We start from the raw sequence: 19,051 nt of genomic DNA on the forward strand, positions 1-19,051 counted from the left end.
CAGATTTAAGAATAAACTTGATGGAAGATTTAAAGACTCAACTGTTAATATTTAATATAAAAATTTAAGGTATATCAGTGCATTTAATAAAACTCAATTAAGTGGCTTCCATCACCCAAAAGGGGGCATATCCAGTGGTAAAATTTACCCTACTGCCAGGGCCCATTTAATTAAAGAAGGATGATGGTAACTGATCCACTAAGTGACAATAATTTACCCTACTGTCAGGGCCCGGCAGTAATTTACATTGGTAAAAATTGAAAAATAAGAAAATATATAATTAATAAATAATCTGCTTATCTTTTTAGAGTATTTGTTTAAATAGATTAATGAAGGGCTTGGCCTGATCAAAAAACCAAGGCCCAAGAAAATCTGATATTGATTGTATTTTTAAATTCATTATGATTATTTAAATATATTGTTTCAGTTCTCAACAACCAAAATTATTATGATCTTTCATTGGGCTTGGAAGAATTTTTCAAAATTATTATGGCTTTGTACTTTGCCTGGGAATTTTTAATATTAAATATTAGGTATAAGTGATCAGTAATATTTAACAAATAATATTGGTATTATCAAAAGCTTTAAATTTATTTTTACTAAAGCCATATATTTACACTTAGTTTTAATGGAATGAACTTGGCCTGAAGGGGGGGGGGAGTATAAAGAATAAAAATTGGATATTATTTTGTAACAACTAGCATAAAAGTAATAAGAAAATTCTCATTCCGGGTCATTTTTGATTAGGTATCTACTAGTATATAAATAATCCTCAAAAATGGTTAATCAAATTTAGCCAATAGTGTTCTTTTAAAATATATTTGTAATACAAAAATGATTATAGAGTAATCGGTCCAATAGTAATCACCTTACAAACTAAACATTCATACACTTACCATTTCATTCATTTCACATGGCAAAGCAATGGTATCCAGATGGCACTTTCACGTAGTTTATATCAAAGTAAATTTTTAATATTAATAAATAATTTTTAATTGTTTTAGAGTTAGAAAATCAAACATTTTTTAATTGAATGCACTGAATACATGCCTAATATTATACATATTCCTGAATATTTAGGGATCAGTAGAACTTTAAATACATTAAGTACCAATTCAATAAGAATAAGATTTTAATTCTTGAATTTATGTATAATATAGAATTTTATACCATTATATTGGGGTTTCAGAAAGATAAGAGAGATGTAAATATTTACTTATGCATAAAAATTACCTAATTGAAAGATTTATAGTTTTATATAATTCAAAATTTAATAAATTATGAAATTGATCCTTCCTTAAGGGCTTTTAATAATGGAAGGCGCAAAACACACCTTTTTGTTAAAAAATGTGATTAAAAAATGAACAATCACTTATTTTTTATTAAAACATTAGCCAATGATCACATTTTAGTGTTTTTCAAAACTTCTGCAGTGTAACAGTTTGTTATTGTATTGGGGTTTACGATTCCTAAAATATATAATAAGTTGGATGCAGAAAACTGCATATAAAGCCATTAATATCATTCATTCTTAATCTCGTATCTTCATAATTAATATTTTCCACTTGCCTTTGAGCATTTGAATACATTTTTTTACAATAGTCCTCAGACCTAGTGAAATAACCAAATTCTTTTGTTTACCAGTTATTGTATGTAAAATTTCATCTTTTAAATTTGCTACTGTATATTTGATTTCCGATATCCGATAAGATTTAATGGGAGATTCTTAAATCTCTTGCAATGAAACAATTAATGTTTTCCTCAAAGATACTTTTCGTAAAATCAGAAAAAATGTTGTAGCTATATTTGACAGTAGTTTCGTTAATGTTAATAATTCCTTTAAATAGCTCACAAAAATAATCGGATTTAGTTAAAAAGCTAAGTGTCATTGACATATTATTTGTGATTTTCATAATTTGTTTAACATAGTAAAAAACACCTGAGTTTCTTAAAAAAATTAATTATTTTTATGTAATGGATTCAATGGCTATCTAATGATATAAAATATAAATTTCTATCATTTATATTTTTTTATATCTGTTTTTTTAAATAATGAAGGACGCACACCATATCTCCGGAACTAATTAAGTTAGCTTAAAAAATTAAATTGCATAAATTTTATTATAATGACGATAAGATAACATGATTGTTGCAATTCTTCCTACATCTTTAAAACTAACTGTCCCCTCAAGTTTAAATGAATAGGCCCAAAGCTAATTCCATTTGATAATGTTAAATTTTTTAATTTAAAAGGATAAAATATTGTTGATAATGAAAGTATAGAATATTTTATATAATCCAATAATACATTATATTTAAAAATGCTTTTTATTAGGGGTGTATCCGATATTTCCTATATTAAATTGATATCGGCCGATTACCGATCCGATATCATATCTAATTTTGTATTATGTAAAGATACCAATGGTTTTAATTTGTAATATACTTTTAATTAGTATAACATCTATAATTTAATTATAGATTAACTTATGTCATTTAAATATATTATAATGATCAGTTATAGTTTATATTCAATTCTAAAAGTATATAAAATATTTTTATTGTTAAATCACTTTTTAAGTAACAACATTAATCTATATACATAATAAGTAATAAACAAATATATTATGAACTTTGAATTAATATTTAAAATAATATTTAACATTAATATATCGAAGATTTTTTTTTATAAATACCAAAATTTCCAATTTATCAGAAATCAGCCTGCAGCGATGGTAACTGTTAACATCACCAGCTTCACTAAAAACTGATTCTGGAGAGATTATCGTATACTTTTATAAACAGAATGTGCAAAAAATAACAATATGGTCGAATGTTTATTAATTATTATTATAAAAAAATATGGATTTCGATTTTTTTATAAAAATATATGATTTTAGATATAACCTATTTTAAAAAATTTATAACATTTTATTTTTGTTAAAGATGCCATTTTATATCGGATAGGCAAATTTTATAATAATGGCCGATGACCGATATTTTAACATAGGTGAAATATCGGCCCGATAAAAAATATCGGTACATCCCTACATTTTATTATATATAATCTTGCACTTACATCAAGTGCTCCAATAGTTGTTCAGTCTAGGAAAGCCCATTTTTGGAGGAAGAGTGGTTATTAATCAGAAATTTTAAAAATAGTTTGTTAAGGGGCAAATAGACATTTAACTAATTTTATATATTCTATTTTTAATGCTGTTTATATTTTAAACATGAAAGCAAAAACATGAGATTACAGTTTATTTATATTAATATAGATTGGAGTGGCCTAAAATTTTATTTAAAAAAAATAGGAGAAACTTATCATTTTTATTGGGATTGGATAAATCGATCACATTAAAAATAATTCTAAAAAATAGAATGCATACTTTTTATTTTGATATTATAATCATTATTTATAATTCTGTAGTGTTTATTATATATTTAATTGAATGGCAATCGTTAAGCATAAAAATAGGCAATTCTCATATTTTGCCCCTGATTCTCCTAATAAGGATGCTAAAATTTGAATACTACTTTAGGTACTGTACTTTCTTAGAAAGTATAAATGTCACCCAAATCACCAAGGTTCCATAAAAATCATTCTATTATTGAATTCCCATAAAAATACTAAATTATTATTGTAAACAAAAAATAAACCCTTTTCACAGCATAATAGATTTCTAGGGTCATTGGATTTTTGATCATCTGCATTATTCAAAAAATCTTGGTTAATATGGATATCATTAAGGAAGTTTGTTGATCTATAAAACATTAACATATGAATTATAAAAATATATTTTAATTAGATTATAATATACCACGCCCTCTATGGTATTATTCAGTTGGTTAATTATGCCACCTTGTAAAGTATTATTTAGTCTGTAGACCATACTAGGTGTTATTTAAGGGTCATTCCATAACAAATCAACAACGATTCGGCCGATCCCTTTCGATTTTTTTAAAATTTGGTAAGCAAATAAAGGTAAATGTAACTAATGTGCCTTCATTCAATCATAATTGTAAATAACAAATTTAATATCAAAATTACGTACAAAGATTCTACTAATTTCCGGATATTTTATTTAATATGTAAGGACTAAAAACAATTTTTTGGAAATAATACGACCTTCAATTTTTAAAAAAAATTTAGTAGACATTACTAAACTCTTCCTTTATATTTATAAAAAAAATTAGTCTGGGACGCGGCTATCCTCATTCTCAAAATCGATAAAAATGTTTAGAAGTGTATAAATATTTTCCCGAATGGGGGTGTCTTTGTATAAAATTATAAGTTTTTAATGGTTTTTCTTGAACTATTTGATATGATTTAAAGGATTATTCATCTTGTAAGTGAAGATAATAATAAATGGGGCTTTCATTCAATTATAGAAATTGTGTATCGATAAAGAAATTCAATTTACTAAATTATTTATAATTTATTATATATTTGCCCATATAACATATATTTAATGAATCGCCGGGGTGGCCCAATGGGTTAGATGTATGCTTAGAAATAAAGTACGAACAAGGACGCAGGTTCAATCCTGGTAAGGAGCATAAAAACTCTCGAGTTTTTCTTCGATGACTGATGTGTAAAGACATATGGTAATATGAATTTTGGAGCTTAGAGATGACACCCCGGTCACCGACAGACCTGGACAGCCGGGTGCTAAGGATAGCTGTCCAATAAACAAAATGAAGGAAACAAATAGAAATATGAAAGCTAGTGCGTCACCCCCCCAAGCGACGCGCAGGGTGTAGACCTCCATCCTGTGAAAAGTAAAGTAAAGGTCAAAGCAAAGACAAGATTAGCAAGTTTGAATATTAGGACGCTTAAAGGTAAGACGAGAGAGTTGGCATGTTGATATAGCGTGAATACAAGGGACGAAATGGAAAGGTCAGAAAACTTTAATGATTGGAGATGGGTATAAATTATGGAATTCGTCGGTTCCTCAGTCAAGATCTAATTTCGTAGTAGAAGTCAACAGGATCTCTGATAATTCTGCATTGAATACTACACATCCTTTCAGTATATGCTCCTCAAACGGGTTGCAAAGAAGAAGAGGAAGATGACTTTAAAGCTATCCTTGATGAAGCTGTAATGGAGATCCCTAAGGATGACCTAGTCATAATAGGTGGTGACTTAAATGCACATGTGGGAAAAGCAAGAGATAGCTACAAAAGGTATCATGGTGGTTTTGGTGGAGAAAAAAATGATGAAAGAGAGCATATACTGAAATTTGCGCAAGCCTTCGATTTTGCCTTAACCAACACCTACTATAGGAAAAAAGACAGTCATTTAATAACATACGAAAGTGGTACAAGGAAAACACAGATAGTACATGCTAATCTCTCGCAGAAAATATAGACTGCAAAGTCATCCCAGGAGAAGATATAGCCGCGCAATACAAGCTACAGTCATGGATTCACACATATAATAAATCCACACAAAACAGATAAAACTGAAACCATGCATCAAATGGGGTAAATTAAAAACAATGACAGATGCCTTTGCAATCAATGCAAACATTGAAACATTAGATATTAGCAACTCTACTTGATCCCAGATTTCAAAATCTTAAAGTTATTTCAAAATATTTAAATTCGATAAATCTGAATTCTGACTTAGTATATTTCATACTTTATATTTTTCTTGCATTCCAAATTTATTTTAATTATAATAAAAATCAATTGAATATTTCTTATATGTGTTGTTGATGTGACTCGATCTGAGTAAAAATACAATTCCTTTGTTTATTTCTGAGAATGAGAAAATACATAAATTTAACTTGGAGTGATACAGGAAATAATTTAAGATCAATTAAACTATGTTAACAATGTGTTAGAAAAGATCAGCCAAATAAATTATAAAAAAATGTAATACATTGATTTATAAATTAAATTCATTAAAAAATAAACTGATTTATAAATTAAATTCATTAAACAAAATTTTAAAATAAATATTGTGCCAACACTGCCGACAATTTAATAGGCGGCGGCAAAATCGGCGCACCACTGAATGCCAATAAAAAAATTAAAAAATACCGCCACCGTCGATTGAGACATCGGTGCACAGGTCTACCTATGACTAATTATATCAAGATATTAACACTTTCTAGTTATTTTTCATAAGCTTCATAATTTTGGCAAATCAAGTATGCAAAATTTTATATTAATAAAGCATTCATTTAGTTCAATTTATCCCAGGAATGCTCCTATGTTATTCTTTAAGTTAAACTTCTATATATTTGTTAATAAATTGCCCTAGATAAATTTAGTGAACTAAATGTATCTCATCCTCCCCAATCAATGTAACCTGCTTACATTAGAAGAGATGAGATTAAAAAATAAACAAATACAAAGGCCTTAATAATTTCATATTCTTGCCAATAGCTACTTCTAACAACAAACAGTTTGCTCATATCACCTTTAGTTATTTTTTAAATTTGGCTTATGAAATAATATTACAAACACTTACCTAGGGAATTCTTATTCCTTAGGCAGAATATACAAATAAACATTTTTATATATAACTATTTGTTTTTTTTAAAAACTTAGTTCAAATTTTTTTATATTCTTTTCTTATATATCTTGTGTTTTATATATAGCAGATTTATATTTTTTATTAATTGGTAGAAGAAATTTTTATAAAATTGAATTACATTTTTATCTCCCCATTGTTTTCATTTAAAAAAAATATTTTAAAATTATATAGCCATATTTTTATTAGCTTCTTGTTTTAATTGGATAAAATAACATTGATTTGAATTTTCACTTAAACAAAATTTTACTAATTTTATTAGGTATTTTGGACATAAAAACATCAGTTAAGAAATTCAATTATTAAATTTGTAATCAATTTAATCATGCTATGATTTGCTAAATTAATTAAAACATCCATTTCAAATCCATTTATAGAACTTCCAATTCTTTGGAAGAATTTAAAACATTAATAAATTTAAGTATAAAATAATAATTATTATAAATTGGTGGCAAAAATTTAACCAGTAAGAGGAGCATGGTGTGGTTTAGATACTTCCTAAAAATATGTAGATTATAACAAGAAATGGAGAACTACCAATTTTTTTAGCTGTTTTAATGCCAAAAAATTAGGCATATGTCAATATTGAAATGGCCTGGTTATAACTTCTGAATTAGTACCAGATTGAGAGCTAAATTTTATAATAAACATCTTACAATATATAAAAATTCTTAAACAATAAGTTTATTGCCTTAATAAGAAAAGATTTGTAGGATCATATTGGCAAAAAAATTGGTTAAAATCAATCCAAAACATGGAGGCTGATTTCATTTGCCAATAATGACTCCTCTCTAAAATAATTCTGCTTGATAACTAACTTATTTAAAGTTTATATTAATTGAAAGATGGTGATTTTGCATAAAATAACTGTCAATCTCACACCAATTCCAAGATATTAACATTAAGTGTATATAACATATATTGATAGATTATAATAGATGATGATTTTAGTTAAAATTAGTTCATTCTTATAAAATATTATGATTACTTTCTGCCTTTGCTATTTAATTCCTTATCTTGCATAATTTGAGGTTTTTCCCATTGTGATACTTCTGTACGATTGTTAAAATAATATTTTCTACCTGATCTACTCATATGTTCACTCCAATTACAATAGTCATATATCTATATAAATAGTAAACATTATTTGAAATTTAAACAATTTGAAACCTCTTTTTCATTTATATGATTAGAATATATATGTTCTCTTTTATCTAAAATATTCATATTAAATATACAATAAACAATAAATATAACCATTATCCTGGTAAACTTTTTTAACAATTGATGATATAGCTGGTGTCAAATGATGTTTTTCTTGATCAAATTTATAAGATATATGGACTTGTTTAAGTCGCTTATCTTTTTTTTGTGAAATATGATTTTCAAAGTGTGTATTTTTATAATTTTTAATATCAATCCTTGTGTCGTACTCTCTTTTCAATGTGTTATATACACCATAATTATTGTATTTATCTTTGGAAGTCATTTTTATCATATTATAATCAGTGTAAATATAATTTGGTACTATAAATATTTTGAATAACTTATTGAATTTTTTACTCTTTTGAAATAAATCAGATAAAATTGATTGGGATATATATATAACTGGTGGCATAGTTTTGATTGGTAATATTTTTTTTATAAAGTCTTGAAATAACGAGAATATATATTTTATTTTTCATCTAGGTTATGATTTAATAAAGGTACTAAATGCATTAAAATATATATTTTACTTATACTATGGAAAGGTAACGTTTTTAAAAGCGTTGACAGCGCTGTTAGAAATAGTAAGTGTATAACAATTTTTAAAGTCATAAATATAAGTTTTTAATAGGCAAAATATTAGATGATATTCCAGCCATTTTTAGAAATTTACATAATTATGCACGTAATCAACCAGCAAACCGCGAATGTAAAATTTCATTTAAAAAAATTAGAACTAGGTTTATTAATAATAATCCTAAATATCTGTAAAATATAAAATCAAATTAAAATGTTAAAGTTAGAAAAATATTATCACTTCCGTTAAAATATGTATAATAAGTGTTATAATATCTTAAGCATTGCTGGGTACCAGTGTTGTTAAAATAGCGCGCTACTTTTTTCAGTAGCGGTAGCTATAGCGCGCTACTTTTTTAAAAAAATAGCGATGGCGGTAGCTCGCTACTAATTTAGAAAGTAGCGAAGTAGTTCGCTACTTTGCTACTTTTAATTTTACATAATAAATACATCTAAAAATAATTAAAATATATTTTTTATAAAATCTAAAATTATAATCCTTTTATTTAATTTAATTTTGAAATTTATATTTATATTTCAAAATATACATTATTGTTATATATTAGATATAAACAGTTGTTAAATAGCAATCTGTATTTAATTTATATTTCGCGCATTCATTAAATTATATATTTTTGAAATTCCGTTATTGATATGTCCTTGCTTTTATCTTATTTTATATTTCATTTTACATTTTATATTAAGCATTATAAATCTTATTATGTGTGAGATAGTGTTGTTAAACGTCTCGTTTTGAGCCGATTTTTAAAAACGGCTAACTCAATATTTCATCCAGAATAGTATTACGCAAGCCTGAAGATTTTGTTTGTAGAAGGAATAAAGGTTTGGACATCTATTAGCGAAATCTCGAGGCTTAGGGAATATTTTTCTGGCTAAAATATTGAGTTAGCCGTTTTTAAGGCTCAAAACGAGCCGTTTAACAACACTAGTGTGAGATTGTTGAAGATATTGAAATTTCTTTGGAAAATGAGCAATATAGATGATCCTTTCCCAAAATTCAAGAAATACTTTAACCTTGAAGAAAAAATTAATACTGGATATCGGTTTCGGTGCAAGATGTGCCGCAAAATTATCTCTTCAAATCATACGAGCAGCTTTAATTTGAAAAAACATTTAAAGGTAATATATTAAACAAATTTAATATCAATGTGTAGGCTAATCTTTAATTTTTAAAATAAATTAAAATAAAAAACCAATCATTTTTTGTATATATTCATAAATTTTATCTAAATTATTTAAAACATTTTAAAATAGTTATTTCAATCATTTTTATGTACTTATCTCCTACATAATTTTTATTCTAAGTATTTTATAATTTTAGACTGTGCACACTTCAAATTATAAAGAGATTGAAAAATATCTCAAAAGTTTTGCGGTAATGGAAGAAGATAAACCCACTTTCAAATCAAATTTAATACAAACAAAATTAATCAATTTGGATTCATCAACACCTGGTGTATCCCAAAAATTGGCTGACAAAGTCATTATGAACTTTATAATAGATACAGTTCAACCATTATCCTTGGTGGAAAATGATTCTTTTATAAAGATGATAAACACTTTTTCTCCACGGACCAAGATATTTTGCCGGCAGATTGATAGCAAGAATTTTGGAGAGCTTTAAGGAAATGAAAGAATCTTTGATATTAAATCTATCAGATGTCTCCTACGTCTGTACAACGGCAGATTGCTGGACTCACAATAGAAGGTAAAAATGTTTATTTTCTGATTTATAATATTTCATATTTTTAGAGCTTATTTAGGAGTAACTGCACATTGGATTGATCCTAAAAATCTTAAACGAAAATCTAGCGTTAGCTCTAAAGAGAATAATTGGCTGTCAGACTTATGACATTCTAGCCAATATTATTGCAGAAATCCATAGGTCTTACAAAATTCAAAACAAGGTTTATAAGATGATTACGGTTAATGGGTCTAATTTCCTGAAGGCCTTCAGGTTTTAAATTTATTATAATTTTTTATAATATGATATAAATAATATAGAATATTTGGGGAAGATAATAATAATAACAATACTAGTAATATTCCTGACAAAAATATTGAAGATGGAAAACAAGAAGAGGATGATGAAATGGAGTTTGAGATAATTGATGTTCATGACATCCTTGGTTTTAAATTATTTTATATTTAATTTTTCACCAATATAAAATAAAATTTATAATATTTAGGATCTTCAATAAAGTCTTCTATGTTACCTAGCCATCATCGTTGTTCCTGGCACAACCTAAATTTAGTTGCAGTGGATGCTGAAGAAGCATTTTTAAATGAGGATTTAAAAGAGTATCAAGATCTACATTTTCTAAATGCCAAGCTCTTTGGAATAAACAAAATAAGTCATCAAAGACGTCTGATTCAAAAAAAAATTAGGACGTTATTTATTGACACCAAACACTACAAGATGGAATAGTGTTTACAATGCTATGAAACTTTTAGCATTGTTTCTAGATGAGAAAAAAATGGAAATGAATTATATATTGGATCAAATGGGAATACAGTATTTTAATGTGGAGGAGCATACTTTTATTAAAGAATATACTGAAGTATTTTTAATTAACCTCTAGATGCTTTTTTTAAATCTAAAAATACTAATTTAAATATTTTTGATGATTTTTTTCATATAAAAAGTTTGTTTATTAAATTTAATACTGCGTTGCCCTCAAGTGCTAGTGCTGAACGATTATTTAGTATGGCAAAGCTTATAATTTTAAACGTCGATCTAGACTTGGGGATGACAGTACTGAAATGTTATTATTATTAAAGTGCAACAATAAATAAATTATATATATGTAACAAATTATAGTCATGTTTTTATATCAATATTTTATTTGTGGAAATAAAGTTACGTAAAAAAAAATATTTTAAAAAAAAATCAAAGTAGCGTAAAAAGTAGCTACTAGCGCGCTACTCATTTGAAAACGATAGCGGTAGCGATAGCGCGCTACTTTTTTTTAAAAATAGCGGTAGCGATAGCGCGCTACTTCTAAAAGTAGCGTTTAACAACACTGCTGGGTACATTCTTTCTAATAGTGTCGTTAGCTTTTTCAACTTGATGAACTCATTATAAATTTGTGTAATAAGTATTATTATGCCTAAGATTAGAGATCTGCAAAAGTAGGCCCGGCCCGGCCTGACCCGAACGGGCTTCGGGCCGGGTCGTGTCGGACCTTGAAATTTTTTTTAAATATATCTGAATTTATCAATTTTATATTAAATTTTTTTTTTGTATAAATAAATATATTTGATTTTATTTAAAAAACTAGACGTTATATAACATATATCTTTTATTTTGAGTAATTATAAAAATAAATTTCTATATTTAAAAATTTTTTGGGCCGGGCTTGAAAATTAGGCCCGATGCAGATCACTACCTTAGATATTGCTGAGTACATTCTCTCTTTATAATAGTATCGCTAGCCTTTTTAACTTGATGAACTCATTACTTATAAGTGAGAGAAAAACTATAAGGAAATTAGAAGGATGAGGGAATCTCAAATTTAGTCTTTTAGTGAAAGACTCTTAGTAAAACTTCTTTTATAATTTTTTATTAATACATTAGTATAAACATATATGATTTTTTGAAATTTGGTGAATTGAGCATTTTATATGTATGAATCAGTAGTAGTGTTTTTAAAAAGCCCAATTCGGGTTGATTTAAAAAAAAAAAGGCCCGATTAAGATTATAACAAAAATAACATTATATAAGCCTAAAGATTTTGCTTAGCATAAATGCTTATGCTTACAAAATATTATTTTAGCTAAAATCTTAATCTAGCCATTTTTAAAAATCTACACTAATTGAGCTTTTTAACACTTCAGTTTATCGTAACAACCAAACATATATGACATATTTCTCTTCGATTGGCTTTAATTGGCATGTGACCTTTATATACTTTATGGAATAAATCAATTAAGCATCTTGATTGCAAGATTGCATTGCTATCAGGTGCATTTCCAATCATATATGACACAATAAATATTATGAATAGGAGATGACACAAGAAATATGTATTCTCCAAGTGTCTAAGCACATAAACTGTGAAAGTGAGAAAATAGGCACCACCGTCATTTATTTCTCTGTGGGGGAAGATAATCACTTAATCTATCTAATACCAAAAAATCAATTTCTCTCATATATTAAGATGTAATCTGTTGAATATGTTGATCATTTTATTATTTATTTTGGCAATTGATTTATTTTATATTATATCAATTTGTATTTAATTTTAATCGGTGAAAATTTTATATTAACATTTTTTTATACATCAATTTGTATTAGTTATTTTTTTTATTATTGTTTAAAAAAAAGATATATAAAGAGATAAAAAAATGTAATTAATCTTAAAAATAAAAATGTAATTTATCATATAATAAAATTTAGTTTAATCTTAAAAATAAAATGATAATCAAATAATAAATGTGGATATTAAACAATTCTAATGGTTGCCAAGACGAGTCTCGAACTCGCGACCTTTGCGTTATCAGCACCACTCAATAAAGAATGTAAATTCGATGGCATTCAGAGAATTATTGAGAGTGAGAGTATCCTCGTATTCCAAAGTTGTCAGGAAAGCGGTCAAGAGCTCTATGACTATAGAAGACATTTACAATCTAGGTCTAGAGGAAAACACCGATGACCCAAGTGGCATCAAGGGTGAGATGAAATTGTTTTCATTTGAATGAATAACCTGGTGTACAATAGATTATTCACATGGGCAGAGTCATAAATAGTTATGTAACAACAAAACCTATTAAGGACTCTCACGCACATGGTAAATCTCTTATCAAGCAACCCCAGTTCATTAATGACAATCGCCCCGCACAGCATTTCGATGAACGTTACGATATACGCTACGACAACGACAGCGACAAACGATTCACCGGACGGCACAGCAACTTCCACGAATATCGTTTTGATCAAAGCTACGATAATTGTCACTATAACCGCAACCGTTTCGATAATAGAAACGATAACTACTACGACGATCGATACAACAATAGCGGGTACAACGTCCATGGCAATCGCCACGACTCTCATTGTGACCATCATCAAAGCCCTGATCGACGGAATGACTGCTATAGAGGTGATAACCGAACAAACTAGTCCCGTCATGGTCAGCACAGACACAACCCTCAAAATATTAATGGTTTTCCGAAATATTCGTCGCCAACCAGTACAAAATTGACAATAATACTTACAATAAATCTTCTCATTACAAAGATCGTGATTGTCAATTGAATACGAACCATGCTATGAACATCGAAGTAATCGATGATGCCGACGACTCAAACACAGACCTTAAAGAATATAATCTGCAGAATTTGGAAGTGTACAATATGGGGGTCAAGGATATCACATATGACGCGTACAACGTGACAGTGAGCATCAACAACATACTCACGTTGATGCAAGTTGACACCGGCACCAAGTTAAGTGTAGTATACTTCCGAAGCTGACAGCTAAGACTGTAGGCATAACCGCGATACGTAAGACGGACATGAGACTTACTGGTTATGACGGCAGCGCTATCAATATATTAGGTCTTGCCATTTTAAACGTTAAGTATGAAGGAAACTCACATACACTGGAGGCCATTTTAGTGGATTGTGATAAGATCCCCCTGCTAGGGCGTATGTGGCTCCACACCTTCAACAACATTTTAAAAACGTTCTTAGTGGGTAATGTTGAGAATGATCTCGAGATAATAATCTCGACAACAAAAAAAAGACCTCGAATCAATTACTCCTACAAGCCCAAAATGGTCAGACAAGAGAAAGTTCACTTGAAGCCCGATGCTGTGCCTAAGATCATACCTTCAAGGAGAATTCCGTGCGCCAAGATCGATGCAACGACTCAGAAATTGAATTTCTGGCTGAAGCACGACAAAATAAAACTTGCTCGAAAGGAATCTAGATGTCCGATGCCATGCACAAGCGACCCGGTTTGGAAATTAGCTAGGGGTTGTCTTTACTTTACCAAGCCATCGTTCGGCTTGATAAGAAAACTGCACCAATGGGTGGCGTATTGCGTGGTGATCATGAATGTTAATGACGTTACCACTCAACTTATCCAAGGAAATCATAAGCCGAATTTCTTTGGAGGGTGGAATGTTGAATGTGTTGATATATGTTATTTTATTATTTATTTTGGCAATTGATTTATTTTATATTATATCAATTTGTATTTTTAATCGGTTTTATATTAACATTTTTTTATACATCAATTTGTATTAGTTATTTTTTTTTATTATTGTTTAAAAAAAAGATATATAAAGCAGAGTTGTACATTTGCTCAAAATAAAAAGATCTTCAAAGATCTAGATCCTTGAAGATCATAAAATTTGAAGATCTTTTATTTTTTAAAAATTTTGTGTAACGATCTTCAAAGATCTTCATGATATTTATTTTTTTACCCCTTTATTAAAAGCCCATATGTTTTTCAATTTTATTAATATAATATTTCTTTTATGTTTTATACCTCTCCTCCTGCCTTGATGAAAATTGAAAAACATCTGGGCTTTTAATAAAGGGGTAAAAAAATAAATATCATGAAGATCTTTGAAGATCGTTACACAAAATTTTTAAAAAATAAAAGATCTTCAAATTTTACGATCTTCAAAGATCTTGCTCAAATTTTTGAGCTAGATCTCGCTCAAAAATCTTTAAAGAAGATCTTTTGTACAACTCTGATATAAAGAGATAAAAAAATGTAATTATTCTTAAAAATAAAAATGTAATTTATCATATAATAAAATTTAATTTAATCTTAAAAATAAAATGATAATCAAATAATAAATGTGGATATTAATCCAATTCTAACATAATCATATTTGGTTGATCAATATTAATATATACCTTATGTTTCGAATTCCATCGACTTTATTTAGAGGATATATTCCACAAACAATATATTTTTCTCGTAAGGTTTTATAAAAACTCTATGACTTTTTTTCCTTAGTTTATAGATCAATGAATATTTTTCAATTTATAATTATTGTTACTTTATACTCCTATCGTTCTACACAAATTTGTGGATAAACTATTATCTATTAATAGTGCTAGTTCTTATATGTTAGAAATAATTAATGTTACAGGATTTTAACTCCATGGGGACTAATTTTATTGTTATCCATCCCAACATAACTATCAAAGTTTAAAGGCTATAGACAATACATAGAACTCAAACTTTTCACATTTGGACAAAAGCTCAACATGTTGGGAAATATTGAGTGCTCTTTTGTTTAGGTTATTTTCATATGATTTTAAAATATTTTTTTATAATTTAGCAAGGGTTTAGAAGTAAACCGAAGAATTATTGAGGTAAATTAATATTAAAATTGCATTTTAATTTTGTTTTTAATGCAAATAGTGGTATTTTTATAGTATCAATTCAAGGAATAAGAAGAGTAAAAGTTTCATTCTTCATAATTTTAATTTAGGGTTATATTGATAAAAGATTTTGCAAATTATTTTGGCTTAATATTGTTCTATTCTAAATATTATATAGACAAAGATAATAAAAAACCTCTGAATATTTTTATATCAAAATGGAATAACAATGAAAATATAATGAATACAGATGATTTATTAGATTTAATCGTTGCTCATTTTATATCAAACTAGTAGATAGCCCGTCAAAAATGACGGGGAATGAGAATTTTTTTCTTATATTTATGCTAGATGTTACCTGTTATTTGAAAATTATATCCAATTTAATTCTTTTTACCCCCTCCCCTCTTCAGGCCAGGCTCAATCTATTAAAACTAAGACTAAATACTATGGTTTGAGTAAGAATAAATTTAAAGCTTTTACTTGATAATACCAATATGTTAAATTTACTGATCATTTATACATAATATTTAATATTAAAAAAAATTCCCAGGTAAAGTACAAAGTCATAATAATTTTGAAAAATTCATCTAAGCTGAATGAAAGATCATAATAATTTTGGTAGTTGAGAACTGAAATAAAACATTTAAATAATCATAATGAATTTAAAAATACAATAATAATCAGATTTTCATGGGCCTTGGTTTTTTGATCAGGCCGAGCCCAGGCCTGCAAAATAATTTGTTTTAGGCAAATGTCTGACCCATAGTTAATAATAAAAAAATTATCAAACGTCCAAGCTCATAATTTTCCCTATGCCCAGCCCAATATAATTTATAAAAAATATTTTCCAAGCCCAGTCCAACTCATAATAATTTTATAAAAAATTTTCTCAAGCCTGTCCAACCCATAGTAATTTTCAAAATTTTTTCCCAAACCTGGAGATAGGTAAATCTCTAAAAACCATATCAATTTTTTATTCTATCTTAACCCAGCTCACCCCTACCCATTTAGACTAAGAGTGAATACTATTTTTTGAATAAAAAAAATATTTAAATTAGCTTTTACCTGAGGGCCATATAAATATTCTGTGTTAAATATTACACCTATGCCTAATATTAAAAAAATTTCCAAGCCAGGTCCACGCACTTGTAAAAATTTTCTTAAACCTGCCAAAGACCATAATAATTTTGGTAGTTGAGAACTGAAATAAAATATATAAAAAGTCACAATGCATTTAAAAATTTGAAGTATTAGTAAGTGGACAATTTTTACAAAATTATTTAATTCTTTTATTTATTCTTCAAAATATTACACTACTAATAATCTCTGCAATTTCTCTTGGAATATCTGTCAATTTTTTCTTAAACCATACAATAAATATATTACAATAACTTAGATCGTAACATTGCTGGAAAATAAGGATCTACTATATGTCAAACAATATATATGGTTGAAAGAAAATATTGATGATATTACCAAATATTCTGTGTCAATTTTCAAATTGACAACAAATGTAAAATATTAAAAGACAAAAATATAAAATAGTTTTAATTTTAGGAATCTAAAAATTGACATCTCGGAACAGTATTATTTTATATATGTATATAAAATTAACTGCATCATACCTTAATGAAATTCTATCCCTATGTCTAATGATTCTGTATATTATGTTACTATTATTTGTTATTTATTATTGAATAATAGCTAGATCAAGATAATGCCAACAAAGAAAATGAAAACCCTATAGTTATTAATAAAAATATTCCTATTCCTACTCTTAAAAGATATTATATAATTTCTATTATAATTTTATTATATAACTCAAATATAATAATTTATATATATTTTATGGAAAAATTATCTTTCAAAATAAAAGTTATTATTAGTTTTCCAATTGTTTATTAAATATTGATACAATTATTTACAACATATATTTATTTATTAAGTATATAAATAAAATTTAAATATAACCATTATCAAATAATAAGTTCATATAAAGTTTAATAACTGAAAGGTAATATATAATAATAAATACAATTTAATATTTACATATCTTTTAATAAATAACTAATAATTGAATCATATCAAACATTTTGAATTTAATTTTTTTAAAACTTAAATGTGTCCAAGATGTTGTTATTAATGTAAAAATTTTAAAGATTTTTTTAAAACATTTTGGACGCAGCTTAAAATAAAATTTTAGTTAATTATTATTCAATAAATTTTTGGATTTAAAGAAAAGTTATTTGGAGAATAGAATAATATTTCTTAAAATTATAAAAATAAAATTTGGTATCTATTCTATCTCCAATTTTGGAATAATAATAAAAATGATTTTTTTAGAAAGGAACTATTAAATATACACATGAATTTCATATAAAACCTACACTTATCATAAAAAATTATTTAAATGCTTTTAAGACCTTCATAAATACTCTTTTAACTTCTCCCTTAACAATCAATCTTAATTGCTATGTATACCTAATAAATTAAGACCCTGGATACAAAAATTTTCATGGCTCAGTTATATATTTTTCATTTTATCAGACTTTAGATTTTTATAAGTAAATTTATACCCTATTTTTTTGTGACATTATAATTTACTATGTTATTTATATATATATTATTTTATTTAGATAGGAATAACAATAAATTCTCATATACCTAGGAATCTTAATTATAATGTTTTGCTTCTGGACTGGTATTTTTCATAGGATAAGGTTTCATAGTTTTTTAAGGTGTTTGATATTGGTTTTTCTAACTCTAAAATAATTAAAAATTATTTATTAATATTAAAAATTTACTTTGATATAAAGTGCTTACCATCTAATGAGCCAGGTCAAAATATTTTTGTGCAATCTAAAAATATATTAATATATCTAAATTTATAATACCTTCTCCCAATGATCTCTAGTTGGAACTGACATATGAATATCTTTTAAAGTTTTCCATATAGCATCACATACCTCTGGAATGATGGTAACAAAGCATTTCGCTTATTCTGCTTTTTAAATTGGTTTGTTTTTTCTTATATTGGTAGTTGGGTTTTGTTGAAGAATCTAATAAAAATAATATAATTATAAAAAAACTGAAAAAATTATACTTGGTTGCTGGATATCATTGCTATGATATGTGAAGTGAATGAAATGGTAAGTGTATGAATGCTGAGCTTGGTAAGGTGATTACTATTGGACCGATTACGCTATAATCATTTTTATTGGACAAATATGTTTTAAAAGAAAACTATTGGCTAAATTTGATTGACGTTTTTTGAGGATTATTATAATAGATGGTATAGTTCTTAAAATCTTTTAAATAAATTTTAATATAATCATCATTTATATACATGATATA

At 26.8% G+C, this 19,051-nt stretch overlaps 1 protein-coding gene and 1 long non-coding RNA gene across 6 annotated transcripts in view; both read right to left on the reverse strand.

Moving 5' to 3' along the window:
* The window catches only part of LOC135923391 (uncharacterized), an 89,896-nt gene extending 81,481 nt beyond the window's left edge, over positions 1-8,415 (reverse strand). For all 5 annotated transcript variants that reach the window (XR_010571209.1, XM_065458125.1, XM_065458136.1 and 2 more), the window contains exons 1-5: positions 8,281-8,415; positions 7,802-8,229; positions 7,715-7,758; positions 7,533-7,669; positions 3,661-3,764 (exon numbers count right to left, since the gene is read on the reverse strand). Coding sequence is in view for 4 of the 5 variants with exons in the window: in XM_065458125.1 (XP_065314197.1) it covers positions 3,661-3,764; positions 7,533-7,669; positions 7,715-7,758; positions 7,802-8,162 (646 nt within the window). In the remaining variant the exon portion in view is untranslated. The remainder of the gene's footprint in view (positions 1-3,660; positions 3,765-7,532; positions 7,670-7,714; positions 7,759-7,801; positions 8,230-8,280) is intronic.
* A 9,895-nt stretch (positions 8,416-18,310) lies between these two features.
* On the reverse strand, positions 18,311-18,750 carry LOC135922685 (uncharacterized). The gene is made up of 3 exons (XR_010570998.1): positions 18,592-18,750; positions 18,502-18,556; positions 18,311-18,460 (listed from the first exon to the last, which is right to left on the reverse strand). It is a non-coding gene; the product is annotated as an uncharacterized LOC135922685 (long non-coding RNA).
* Positions 18,751-19,051: the final 301 nt, after the last annotated feature.

The sequence above is a fragment of the Gordionus sp. m RMFG-2023 genome, chromosome 1 (assembly GCF_954871325.1).
Source record: "Gordionus sp. m RMFG-2023 chromosome 1, tfGorSpeb1-WG-v2, whole genome shotgun sequence".
Taxonomy (NCBI): domain Eukaryota; kingdom Metazoa; phylum Nematomorpha; class Gordioida; order Chordodea; family Parachordodidae; genus Gordionus; species Gordionus sp. m RMFG-2023.